Genomic DNA, 13,968 nt, shown 5'->3' with positions numbered 1-13,968 from the left:
TGATTGATTGAGACAGCCTGCACCTGTGGATGTCCAACCTTGATTCAACATTAGAAAACATGAATATCCTTGAACTCAAGTCAGTGAAAATATGAGTATTAATCATTCTGACTGGTTCACGTCAGTTTATATTGGCCACAGTCATACAAAATACTGTCATTTGAAGAATATAATCTGTTTTTAAAATCTCTGCCTGTCAGGACAGTCCAGAACAAATCTTTGTGTGATCTTTGTGTTGGATCCATCAGTTCTTCTCTCAGCCTGGATCTGAATCAAACTACACCATCAGGTGGAAGGAGCTAGAATTTTCTGTGTTGGAGCCATTTGTGAAATATATGTTAAATAGTTACACATTTATTTTTCAACATCCATGATTTATTATTTATTATGCAGTTTCACATTATTTTTTTCATTTTCTTCTGGTATTTACAGATATTTTTATTTAAATGTGTGTATAGCAAAACATTCACAACATAAACACACATTAAACAAAATTGTTTTCAAAACAGTTCTATATATATATATATATATACAAAATGAAGCTCATTTCTCACCTTCACATCTGAATGTGTTGTTTCACAGTTTACACCTTTCACCTGCGTAAAGTTTTTTGATTTCTTGTGCATCCCTGTAATTTAAAAATCTCTCAGCAGCATCTCCATGGACCCTTATACTAACACAAGCAGCCTTGAATACTCAGTCTGACATTAGAATTAGAAATATTAGAATATCCTTGATGAATAAAAGAAATAAAATAAACCACAACTAAAAGACTGTTAATAAAACTTGGTCTTTAATAAATTTGAAACATTTGGCCCAGAATATATTTAACCAGCTCAGTAAAGTGAACTGTTATGATTTAGATGAACTTTTAGGTTTCTATTGTATTAGGTTAGTGGGTGTGTGTCTCTCTCTTAAACTCTGGAGTGAATCAAACAAACACAAAGTAAAGTTCAGTTCTGTTCAGGTTCTAATAACTTTTGATGCGTGTTGGTGTTGATAGCGAAAAAGTAAAGTGAGCTCAGGTCAGTGAGCGTGGAGGACGACACTCAGACTCTGACACGATACAAACCAACCGCTGCTTCTGTTTCTCTAATGTATGAGTCTTCATATGTACAGTTAGCTGGTCCTTTCGTCTAAATCTATAACCACACTCAGAGCAACTAAATGGTTTCTCTAATGTATGAGTCTTCATATGTACAGTTAGCTGGTCCTTTCGTCTAAATCTATAACCACACTCAGAGCAACTAAATGGTCTCTCTTCTTTATGTATTGTCATATGTACAGTTAGCTTGGCCTTTAGTCTAAATCTATAACCACACTCAGAGCAACTAAATGGTTTCTCTCCTGTATGAATCATCATATGTACATACAGTTGGTTCTTATATCTAAATGTTTTACCACATTCAGAACAACTATATGGTTTCTCTCCTGTATGAATTCTCACATGTAACTTTAAATATTTTTTGTGGTTACATCTATAACCACACTCAGAGCAACTAAGTGGTTTCTCTAATGTATGAGTCTTCATATGTACAGTTAGCTGGTCCTTTCGTCTAAATCTATAACCACACTCAGAGCAACTAAATGGTTTTTCTCCTGTATGAATTGTCATATGTACAGTTAGCTTGGCCTTTAGTCTAAATCTTTTGCCACACTCAGAGCAACCAAATGGTTTCTCTCCCGTATGAATTGTCATATGTACATTCAGCATTTGTTTTTGACTAAATCTTTTACCACACTCAGAGCAACTAAATGGTTTCCCTCCTGTATGAATTTTCATATGTACAGTTAGCTTGGCCTTTAGTCTAAATCTTTTGCCACACTCAGAGCAACCAAATGGTTTCTCTCCCGTATGAATTGTCATATGTACATTCAGCATTTGTTTTCGGCTAAATCTTTTACCACACTCAGAGCAACTAAATGGTTTCTTATCAGTTTTACATCTCATATCACTTAAAGGCTGTTTGTTGTTTCTTATATTCAAACCAGACTGAGGCTCCCTGGTCTCCATCCAATCATCTTCACTGTCTTCAGTCTCAGAAGAGTCTTCGGTCTTGTCCTCGGGACCTGGTTGTAAAAATCCATCAGGACCTGAGTTCCTGGCTGGTTCTGGTTTTCCACCTTCCGCTCTGTTCTCCTCATTCTGACTCTGATGAAGCTGTGACGACTGAGGTTTCTCTTCGTCTTCTTCACTTTTCACAGCAAAAGGAGTCAATGTGAATTGGATATCGGCCTCCTCCAGTTGTTGAAGCTGCTCTCCCTCCTGATTGGTCCAAGGTTCCTCCTGTTCCTCTTTAATGTGGGAGGGCTCTGGGTCCTCCTGGTCCGCAAGAGGGCTCCACTGCTGCTGCTCAGGGGGAACCTCTTCTTTACTCACCACCGGTTGCAGGAAGTCTGCATGGAGAGTAGAGAGGTATGGTGTTTTTTGGTCTCAAATAGTGTCAATACAAAACAATGTGTTGATACCGATACTTTGATACTTTTCCAAAAAAGAGAGTGGCTCTATCTGAGCCACTGGCACCAGACTTCTGTAGTTTGATAGTATGATATGTAGTTTGTGAGGCTACAGTTGTGTGCAGGTTAATCCTGAGTTGAAAATGACAATGTCATGTTCATTATTTCATGTTCAATAAATTTTTGTTTATCTGTTGAGTGTTTTCTTGTTTGCATTCATGTGTTTTTGACAATGGATCGGTTTCACGCAGACAATTAGGTCAATGTTCAGTCAGTGGACAATCCATGAATTACAGTTTAGTTTCTCACGTAACTAAATAGAAAATATTTCATGTCTGCTACAACTTGTACTTCTAATAAATATAGTCTTTTCTATTTGTCGCTGCCTTTTATTAAGTCACATCTGAGGCCTTGCATTCATTCATTGTCTCTGTAACTTTCGTTCTCCTATCTTATTTCATTCTACTTTTTATTTTCTATTCTCTGAACTGTATTAAGGATTTTTAATTTGACCCGACTGTTTATATTTTTGTCTCTTACACTTTGTCTTAATGGTTTTAAAGATTTAGGTCAAATTCAGATCAACTTCTTGAAGCTGTTAGTGACGAGTTGCTCTGCTCACATTAAATATATTTTAGAGCCACAACTCACAAATGTTTCTTGTGTCTTTCGATGAAAAGCAAGCTCCACAAGCTTAGTTACCAAAGAGCAGCTTAGCTCCACTAGCTCAGCTACCAAAGAGCAGCTTAGCTCCACAAGCTCAGTTACCAAAGAGCAGCTTAGCTCCACTAGCTCAGCTAGCTTTCCGGCTCCAGGGAGCAGGGACTGACCTGCTCTGTGCAGCCTTATTTCGGGCTTCATCACGGCATCGAGCAGCCTCCTCTGGCGGCAGATCTCCCGCTCTGACCGCTCCAGTCTGTCTTCGTACTCCACCACGGTTTCCTCAAACACAGCGGCGATCTCCTTCGCCGCCGCCGTTAGCCGCTCGGTGAGCAGCGCTCTCAGCGCCGGGACTTGAGCCGTTTCTTCCCCTTTCTCCACCTGCAGCAGAAAGTCTTCAGCGGCAGCGCTGATCCGCTCATGTACCGACACCCGCAGCAGCTGCACGGCGCACATTGTCCTCCTTTCTGCGCACTTTGAGTCTCGAACAAGCGGCATCAACCCGGGCTGAGCGATGAGGCCAATGCGGAAGTGCAAAAAGAAGCTGTGGCCTAGTGGTGGGCGGATCGATCCAAATATCGATACCACCGTTGGTATTGATATTGATCAATACCAGTGTAATGAGATCGATACTGTAGTTTCAGTTTCTCTCCTGTATGCACTGCTGCGGCTGTCTGTGTAAGTGCCGCTGCTCTCAAGTGCCGCTCCAGTCACAGCACGGAGCAGGCCCACTTTGCTCCTCCTCCCTCCTCCCCCCGGCCAGCAGCACAGAGACGGAGCAGAAGAATGGCAGAGAGGAAGAGGAGCCCCGTGTGGCTATATTTTCAGATTCAGGCTGAAAATGAAATGACAGCAAGATGCGTCATTTGCAAAAAGGCAGTCAAATACAGTGGTAACACCACTAATTTATACAAGCATATGAAAAACCATCCTAGAGAAAATAAGGAGCTACAGAAACAGAGAGAGGAAGTGAGAAATCCCCCACCCCCTGGCCCCGACAGACCCACACCCCCGACCGAGAGGCAGAGGTCATTGGCAGAGGCGTTTCAGTCTGGCAGAGAATATCCAGGTAGATATTAGTGGTGAAAGTAATATTTTATACATCTTCGGCATTTGTTAATATTAATTTTCAAAGTGTAAGTAGTCATTTGTTACGTTAGCCAACTCAAAAAGTATAAATTATGCTCAGACCTTGATATAATACATTTATCCCATTGATACGTGTTATTTAAATGAATACATTTACTGGAATTGAAACAAATATACTGAATATAATATGGCTCAGATTTGATTGAATATAATTACCCTTTTGTGTTAACTGTGAAAGGGATACTGTATGATTACTATATTTAAAGTACAAGTAGATGTGCTACAGACTTAATTATTTTATCATTTCACTTAGCCGATTCCCCGAGAGCAGTGGAGATTACGAGGAGCCTGGCAGAAATGATTGTGAAGGACCTGCAACCTCTTTCCGTGGTGGAAGATGACGGCTTTAGGAATTTTGTGAGGACACTTGACCCACGGTACAAAATTCCAAGTAGAAAGTCTTTGATGGAGGGGAAACTACCAGCTCTTTATGAAGACTGCTGCTCTAAGGTCAGAAAGGCATTGAGTGGTGTGGACAATGTTGTGCTTACAACTGACATGTGGACATCAAGAGCCACAGAGGCATACTTAACAGTCTCATGCCACATCATAGATGAAAACTGGCAAATGCTGGCATTTGTGCTAGAAACGTGCTCTGTTCCTGGACAACACACGGCAGACAATATTTGTTCAGAGTTAACCAGAATCGTGGAAGAATGGGGCATAACGGACAAGATTCTGGCTGTAATAACCGATAATGGCGCCAACATGGTTGCTGCACAAAAGTGGTTGGGCACACTACCCATGTTTTGCTACACTTTGAATTTGGTGGTGAAAGACTCTTTCAAGGCTCACCCTGACTTGCTTGAGATTCAGCAGAAAAGCAGTGCTATTGTTGCTTTCTTTCACCATAGCACTAAAGCTGCAGACAAGCTCAAAGAAATTCAGAAGCAGCAGAAGTTCCCTGAACAAAAGCTAATTCAAGCAGTTGAGACAAGGTGGAACTCTGTATTCTATATGTGGAAGAGATTGTTTGAGCAAAAGGAGGCAGTTACCACAGTCCTCTGTCTCCTTGGAAAGAGCTCACTTTGCTTAAGTGAAGAAGAATGGTCTGTCATCAGTCACTCCATCGATGCACTGAGACCATTTGAGGAAGCAACCAGGGAGATATCAACTGAAAAAAATGTTTCAGTTTCCAAGGTGATTCCCTTGGTGTCACTGCTACTCAGAACAATTACAACTTCTGAGCGCCTAGGTAGCAAGCTAGCTGCTGAGCTGTCAGCGCAATGTCACCGTCATTTCAGGGCTATTGAAACGTTTTATGGTCTTGCTGTCAGCACCTACCTGGACATTAGATTTAAAAACCTGGGATTCTGTGACTCTGCAAATGTTGAGCCTGTAAAAGCTCGACTTGTCACCGAAATGCAGTCAGTGAGTCAGACCTCAGCACCTTCATCATGTGCATCAAGCTCAAGCTCTGCCACCAGCTCTGCCCCAGCTCCTGCAACTACGTCAAGCTCTTCTGCAGGGGTTGCTGCATCCCCACCTGCAGCAAAAGGTGGGATATGGACCGAATTTGACTTTCAAGTCCTTGCATCTCAGCAGCATCGGACAACTGGCACTGATGCCCTAAATGAAATGCGCAGGTACTCAGAGAGAGGCCAATTCCTCGGGATCAGGATCCACTACTTTGGTGGAAAAACAATGCACCAACATTCCCCTCTCTGAGCAAACTTGCCAAAAAACACCTGGGGGTGGTTGCAACATCAGTGCCAGCCAAGAGGATTTTTTCAAAGGCAGGACAGTTAGTAAGTCATAGGCGAAGTGTATTAAAACCGAAAAATGTGAACATGATACTGTTCCTGAACAAAAACCTCTAACCAAAACCTCTGTTCTGCTCAGGGGGCCAGGGCCCACAGGGGGGCCTCTGGGAATATTTCTTTGAACTCAAGGCTTTGGGGGTTGTTTAGTTATTTACACTTTATTTATTGTATTTTCAATGATAGTTTTTTATTATTTTTTTTTTTTTCAAAGCCAAAACAGAAGTGAACTGGAGGGGAGAGATTTTTTGTATTTCCTTAACATTCTACTTGAAAAAAAAAGAATTTGTTTTAAATGTTTTATAATATTTGTTGTGGAGTGCACTTTGTTTATTTAAGAAAAAATCCCGACATAATGTATGGGGAAAAAATTGTTTTGTAACTGTTCTGTTGTTACTGTAGTCTCTGAACAAAAACTTTTATGATAATAAAGTATTTTCTATTTCCGAATAATCCATGCCCAAATTCTGTCCTGGATTTAAAAAAATTAACAATCCAAAGGAAAAATCACAAAAACAATTAAAGGTCATGAAAATTCATTCAGATTTAGCAATTTGATGATGCATCCACCTTAATTATTAAAAAATATCGGTATCGATATCGGCAATACTGTCCCTGTATTTACTTGGTATCGGATCAATACCAAATCTTGCAGTATCGCACACCACTAGTGGCCACTTGAGGATGAGCCAGCTTTCTAGCGACTTTTAGGACAGCTAGATTTTAGGACAACACTGGTGTTGATTTTAGGACAACACTGGTGTTGCCAACTCCTCAGTAAGGAAAGTATCTATTGGCTGTCCTAAAAGTCACTAGAAGTCGCTAAATGACGTCACCACCTAATTTGCATAAAGATAATGGACATTGTAGGAGAGTCAGTAAAAAACACCCTAAATATGTTTAGAACTAAAAATGAGCTTTCTTCTGTTGATTCTTGTTTTGTTTATTTTTATTTTGCCATTGAAATAGACCATCACTTCTCAAAATAACTTCATGACTTTAATGCCTTGTCCAGACCCACATTACATGAATAAATGTTGTCCTGTATTGTTAAATGTTAGAATATCAAATTTAATCAAAAGACTGTTATGTGGGGTGGAATTGCTAGCTCTACGTCCAACCCTCCTCCTTTATCCAGGCTTGGGACCGGCAAAGTGACCCAAAAGAGACACTCTGGCAGAGTTACTTAGGTTTTTCTTTTACGTTATTTTTAGTTTCTAACCTTATGCTCCACCTAGGAGCCTACAACAAGTCACAGTAAAATATGACATTTTATTGTCATGACCATAACATTTAAAAAAAAAAATTTGTATAGACGGTTTTAACTTGACAACATTAACAATCTGAATGGACCAAAAATAGACAATAGACAAAACAGTCAATGGCAATGTGAGAAAATGATGGTAACTAGTCTGGCCCTTATTCAGGTTCATTGTTTTTTTTTCAGACCCTCCTCGACACACACATGCTGTGCTGGCTCACAGAAAGAGTAGGTTATCTTCATTTTGGTCAAGGCTTTCTATGGAAGGTTCAGCAACTGAGGGAGCTGACTTAAATGAGTAAGAAGCTGATGTGCCAAAAAGCTGCAAAACATTATCAAGCAGCTAGTGCTTGGTTCACTGGACTTGGTGACTGCGAAATGCATTTTAAGCACCTCCCACTGGCCCAAAATGTGTGAAACCGAGGTTCAATGGAGAGCCAAGGTGTGGCACACTTTTTGTTATTTGTAAGGGTTTCTCCCAACAGTTGATGGTCTCATATATGTTCTTGTAGGCCTCCCTGCACTTTGGAGACACTGAAAACTCTCTGAAGGAGGCAAGAGTAAATCCTCTCCTGAAGAAACCTACCCTCGACCCGTCTGAAGTAAATAACTACAGACCTGTCTCTCTTCTTCCCTTTCTTTCCAAAACTCTTGAGCGTGCTATCTTTAATCAACTCTCCTGCTATCTTCACCATAATAACCTTCTTGACCCTCACCAGTCTGGTTTCAAGGCAGGCCACTCAACTGAGACCGCCCTCCTTGCTGTCTCTGAGCAACTTCACACTGCTAGAGCAGCCTCTCTCTCCTCTGTCCTTATCCTTCTAGACCTCTCTGCTGCATTTGACACAGTGAACCACCAGATCCTTATTTCCTCCCTTCAGGACCTGGGTGTCTCAGGCTCTGCCTCTCCCTGCTCTCATCCTACCTCAATGACCGCACTTACCGGGTAACTTGGAGAGGATCTGTGTCTGAACCTTGTCCTCTCACTACTGGGGTCCCTCAAGGTTCCGTCCTGGGTCCCCTCCTCTTCTTTCTGTACACCAACTCTCTCGGCTCTGTCATTCACTCACATGGCTTTTCCTACCATAGCTATGCTGATGACACCCAACTAATCCTCTCTTTTCCCCAATCTGAAACACAGGTAGCAGAACGAATCTCTGCCTGTCTGACTGACATCTCTCAGTGGATGTCTGCACACCACCTGAAAATTAACCTTGACAAGACTGAACTACTTTTCCTTCCGGGGAAAGACTCTCCCACCCACGACCTGACTATTAACTTTGACAACTCCGTGTTAACCCCCAATCAGACTGCTAGGAACCCGGGGTTGACACTCAACAGCCAACTCTCCCTTACTGCCAACATTACTGCAACAACACGTTCCTGTAGATTCATGCTGTACAACATCAGGAGAATACGCCCCCTTCTCACTCAGAAGGCGGCGCAGGTTCTGGTCCAGGCGCTGGTCATCTCACGCCTAGACTATTGTAACTCCCTCCTGGCAGGTCTACCTGCTAGTGCCATCCGACCTCTGCAGCTCATCCAGAATGCAGCAGCTCGAGGTCCAGTTTACATCCAGGACATGGTCAAACGTTACACCCCAGCCCGTTCACTCCGCTCTGCTTCTGCCAATTGGCTTGTTGCTCCCTCACTATGAACTAAACACTCATCAAGATCACGACTGTTTACTGTCCTGGCTCCTAAATGGTGGAATGAGCTCCCCAATGACATCAGGACAGAGAGTTTACACATCTTCCACCGCAAACTAAAAACACACCTCTTCCGACTATACCTTGAATACAAATTTTTAAAACTAACAATTTAGTAGCACTTAAATGGCACTTACTTATAGCACTTTGCAGTTTTGCTTTTTTGAAGAAATTGTACTTTCTTGAATCTTGTTGTTCTGGATTTGTACCCTCATGGTTGAATGCACTTATTGTAAGTAGCTTTGGATAAAAGCGTCAGCTAAATGAAATGTAATGTAATGTAATGAAAACCAGTTATAAGTCTCCCGTACCAAGTACTCCACACTACGGGGGATGGTGTCATTGGAAGCATGACTTACAGCAACCTGCAGAGAGTGACACACACAGCGAATAAGAACCAGATCTTTGAGGCCATACTCCTCCTTCAGCACTTTATGGACCCCATTGTTAATCCCCGTCATAACGGAGGCATTGTCAGTCCCTATCCCCAGGAGTTTCTCTTTTTTAAGACAAGACTTCTCCAGGAAAGCCACAACAGCTCGGGCTATAGATCTGGCATCTCCAACCTCCAACTCAACAAGCCCCAGAAATGTTGAGACAATTGTGTGTTTGGTGTCACGAAAGTACCTTATCACAACCCCCAGGTACTTAGAAACACTTACATCTGTGGACTCATCGAGGAGGAGGCTGAAACGCTGGTCACCCACATCTGCGACCAACATTTTTAAGTATGGTGCTAGAACACCATTAATAATTTCCGTGCACTTTGTCCTGTGTATTTTGAAGTGAGTAGCAGCAGTGGAGTCTGAGAAAGCAGCTTTACATGCTTCCCCAATGTGATCACATGTCAGCATGGAACTGTGTTCAGCAATAGCTAATGCCATGGTGGCTTGGGTGGAACTGTTATAAGGCTTTGCCTTTTGAGTATGTTTTTGAGTCGTCATGTACTTTTTATATCACAAAGTTTGGCGTAGAAATCAGCCTTACAATACAGGCAGTATGCCCGTGTATCATCTCCAATAAACGGCTTCAACCAGCCTTTGAATTCAGGGTTTGATTCCCACTCCTTTCTGTATTTTTGAGCGTACAGTTTAGACTGAGGCATCATGAGCTAGCTAGCTAGATGTTTAGCTTATGTCACAGAGAGGCACACACACAGTGGACGAGGTGAGTAAGTGACGGTTTTAGTCTCAATCACTAAGTTCTTCCTTCATGACAACTGTGAGGGGGGTGGATTTTTTTCCAACTCACTCATTTAAATTATATAGAGGTTTGAAATTATGAATAATTATCACTTGATGGACAGGTGACGTCACCGTTAGCTCGTCACTCCAGCTTCTAGCCTGTTGCCTGCTTGGCTTCACCTGAGCTAACAGGCGAATCCCCGTCACTGAACACGACCTGAGTCTGTGGAGAGGGTTTCAATCACATATCTATGGAAGCCCATTTCCGCCACTGTGATGAAGATGTGATAAAAATCCTGTATCTCATTATTATGAGATAGTATCTCATTATTATGACTTAGTATCTCATTATTATGACTGCTACTACTGACTGCTACTCTGACAGCAGAGCAGGGAAGCCATGGTTGAGAGACTGCGGTCAAGCCAGCCGCCTCTCGTGTTTGCATTGTCAAAACAGCCGACTGTTGTTTCTCGCGTGGAATTGATTGAACATTTACGATAATCATTGTGAAGCGGTTCTGAGGAGCTGTTTTTTTCCTCAAAGTACTGACACTGTGTAGTTGTTGAGTAATCCTGTGTCAAAGTCCCCTCCATAAAACAAGAATGAGCTTCTTCTGCTATATTTGATGAAGGATAAAAAGCTTTTTTACCATACGTTCTTCATAAAACTGATATTGTTGGAGTACTAGTTAGACTACTGCCACAAATACTATGAAGTACTCAAAATGTGTACTTTTTGAATAATCCTCTGTCAAAAGGACGAAGCCTATTGTCAGAGTTGGTGAGGCAGTGTGACCCAGACGCAGAGTTTTATACTAAGGAGTCTTTTAATGAAAGGAACAGGAGATCAGGACGGGAGCTCAGGAGACACAGGAATACAAAACACTGGAGAGCAGATCAGGAGATCCGGACAGGAGGACAGGACAGGAGATTAGGATGGGTAGACACGAGAACACAACTACATACGACAACGATCCGACCAGAACAAGGAGAAGCACAGAGGCTTAAATACACACAGGGAAGGCAGGGGCAATTAGACACAGGTGAGACACATGAGGACTGGTGCAGACAATCACAGACAGGAAGTAAAGCTAGAGACAAGACACAAGAACCCAGACACTACAAAATAAAACAGGAAACAGAACCCGGAGTGTGAAAACATGAAAAGCAGGAACAACTAAATCAGCCAGACAAACATACAGGGATATATTAATAAACAGAAAACACTTCTTCAAAAAGAAGTGGACAAAATAACACTCAGAACACCAGACCATGACAGTACCCCCCCCCCTCAAGGTCCGGATTCCAGACGGACCAAAAAATGAACTGAGACGGGAGGGAGGAGGTGGGATCCGGAGGAGGGAATCCTGGACAGAGCACAGGGGCTCGGGCGGGCGGCTCTGAGGCCGGTCAGGGACAGAGAACAGAGTCTCAGGTGGGCTGCACCGTGGCCGATCCGAAACAGAGTACAGAGTCTCAGGCGGGCGGCGCGGAGGCCGGTCAGGGGCAGAGAACAAAGATTCTGGCGGACGGCACCGTGGCCGCTCAGGGACAGAGTACAGGGGCTCAGGGGGACGGCACCGTGGCCGCCCAGGAACCGAGAACAAGGGCTCAGGTGGACGGCCCGGAGGCCGGTCAGAGGCGAAGCACGGAGCCTCAGGCGGACGGCCCGGAGGCCGATCAGGGACGAAGCACGGGGACTCCGACGGAGATAGCTGCCTCTGCAGCTGTCCAAAAACAAGAAGGGGCGTAGACCTCAGCCCCGGATGCGGGGCAGGAACCGGAGTAGCCGCTGACGGGACCCCAGACGCCGGAACAGGTGTGACGTCTGCCGGGACCCTCCGGCGTGGGACAGGAACTGGGACTGGCGTGGTTGCTGCCGGGACCCCCGACGCCGGAACAGGAGTGACGTCAGCCGGGACCCTCCGGCGCAGGACAGGAACTGGAGGAGACGCTGCGAGGACCCCGACGTCGGAACAGGAGTGACGTCAGCCGGGACCCCCCGGCGCAGAATAGGAACTGGAGTATACGCCCAGCCAGGACGGGGGAAGGCTGCGGCCCAGCCAGGACTGGAGGTGAGGGGTTCCTGTTGTGAGTGCCCCCTCTCCGACGTCTGCCACCCCCAGCAGAGACTTTCTCCCTAAGGCTGCGGGGTCCTCCAAACGCCAGGCGGCTTCCCACGTACGGGTTTGTGGATGGGGCTGGAGGGTGGTGCCTGTGAACAGGCCGTAGAGGAGGGGGGTTCCTGCTCCGACATCTGCCACCCACAGCAGAAGCTTTCTGGAGGCTGCAGGGTCCTCCCCGAGCAAGGCGGCTTCCCGCGTACGGGTTTGAGGATGGGGCTGGAGGGTTGAGGAATTTATTCAGCCTGTGCTGCACCGGGACCCCCGACGCCAGAACCGGTGTGACGTCGGCCGGGACCCCCGACGCCGGAACCCCCGACGCCGGAACCCCCGACGCCGGAACCGGTGTGACGTCAGCCGGGACCCTCTGGCGCAGAACAGGAATGGAAGTAGCGCCTGCCGAGATCCCCGATGCCAAAACACGAGCGGCGGCTGCCGGGACCCTCCGGCGCGGAACACTAACTGGAGTATACGCCGCGAGGACCCCCGACGTCGGAACAGGAGTGACATCAGCCGGGACCCTCCGGCTGACAGGAACTGGAAGAAGCGCTGCGAGGACCCCCGACGCCAGAACAGGAGTGGCGTCTGCCGGGACCCTCCGGCGCTGGACAGGAGGGAACTGCGACCCAGCCAGGACTGGGGGAGGCTGCGGCCCAGCCAGGACTGGAGGAGAAGTGATTATGATCTGATGAACTTTGAAGTAATAAACTTTTTATTTTTACCATGTAAAAGTCTGTGAAGGAGTTAACCTGGCACGTGTATGACTTTACATACACTACCGTTCAAAAGTTTGGGGTCACCCAGACAATTTCGTGTTTTCCATGAAAACTCACACTTTTATTTATCAAATGAGTTGCAAAATGATTAGAAAATATAGTCAAGACATTGTCAAGGTTAGAAATAATGATTTTTATTTGAAATATTAATTTTGTTCTTCAAACTTTGCTTTCGTCAAAGAATGCTCCATTTGCAGCAATTACAGCATTGCAGACCTTTGGCATTCTAGCTGTTAATTTGTTGAGGTAATCTGTAGAAATTTCACCCCAGCTTCCTGAAGCACCTCCCACAAGTTGGATTGGCTTGATGGGCACTTCTTGCGTACCATACGGTCAAGCTGCTCCCACAACAGCTCAATGGGGTTGAGATCTGGTGACTGCGCTGGCCACTCCATTACAGACAGCATACCAGCTGCCTGCTTCTTCCCTAAATAGTTCTTGCATAATTTGGAGGTGTGCTTTGGGTCATTGTCCTGTTGTAGGAGGAAATTGGCTCCAATCAAGCGCTGTCCACAGGGTATGGCATGGCGTTGCAAAATGGAGTGATAGCCTTCATTATTTAAAATCCCTTTTACCTTGTACAAATCTCCCACTTTACCAGCACCAAAGCAGCCCCAGACCATCACATTACCTCCACCATGCTTGACAGATGGCGTCAGGCACTCTTCCAGCATCTTTTCACCTGTTCTGCGTCTCACAAATGTTCTTCTGTGTGATCCAAACACCTCAAACTTTGATTCGTCTGTCCATAACACTTTTTCCAATCTTCCTCTGTCCAATGTCTGTGTTCTTTTACCAATATCAATCTTTTCTTTTTATTGGCCAGTCTCAGATATGGCTTTTTTTGCCACTCTGCCTAGAAGGCCAGCATCCCGAGTCGCCTCTTCCC

At 44.7% G+C, this 13,968-nt stretch overlaps 1 protein-coding gene across 2 annotated transcripts; it reads right to left on the bottom strand.

The window, feature by feature from the left end:
• Positions 1-774: 774 nt before the first annotated feature.
• On the bottom strand, positions 775-3,988 carry LOC118117760 (gastrula zinc finger protein XlCGF57.1). Of its 2 annotated transcripts, none has more exons than XM_035170298.2 (2): positions 3,288-3,988; positions 775-2,397 (listed from the first exon to the last, which is right to left on the bottom strand). In XM_035170298.2, exons 1-2 carry the CDS (start codon positions 3,613-3,615, stop codon positions 1,022-1,024), a joined length of 1,704 nt encoding a protein of 567 aa, XP_035026189.2. In that variant the 5' UTR covers positions 3,616-3,988; the 3' UTR covers positions 775-1,021. The 2 variants fall into 2 exon arrangements, with proteins under 2 accessions (XP_035026189.2, XP_035026190.2); XM_035170299.2 differs by having other exon boundaries at positions 2,263-2,397; positions 3,292-3,984.
• Positions 3,989-13,968: the final 9,980 nt, after the last annotated feature.

The sequence above is a fragment of the Hippoglossus stenolepis genome, chromosome 11, assembly GCF_022539355.2.
Source record: "Hippoglossus stenolepis isolate QCI-W04-F060 chromosome 11, HSTE1.2, whole genome shotgun sequence".
In the NCBI taxonomy this organism is placed as follows: Eukaryota; Metazoa; Chordata; class Actinopteri; order Pleuronectiformes; family Pleuronectidae; genus Hippoglossus; species Hippoglossus stenolepis.
Note: the sequence above shows the minus strand (reverse complement) of the source record. Positions and strands in the feature narration are given on the sequence as shown.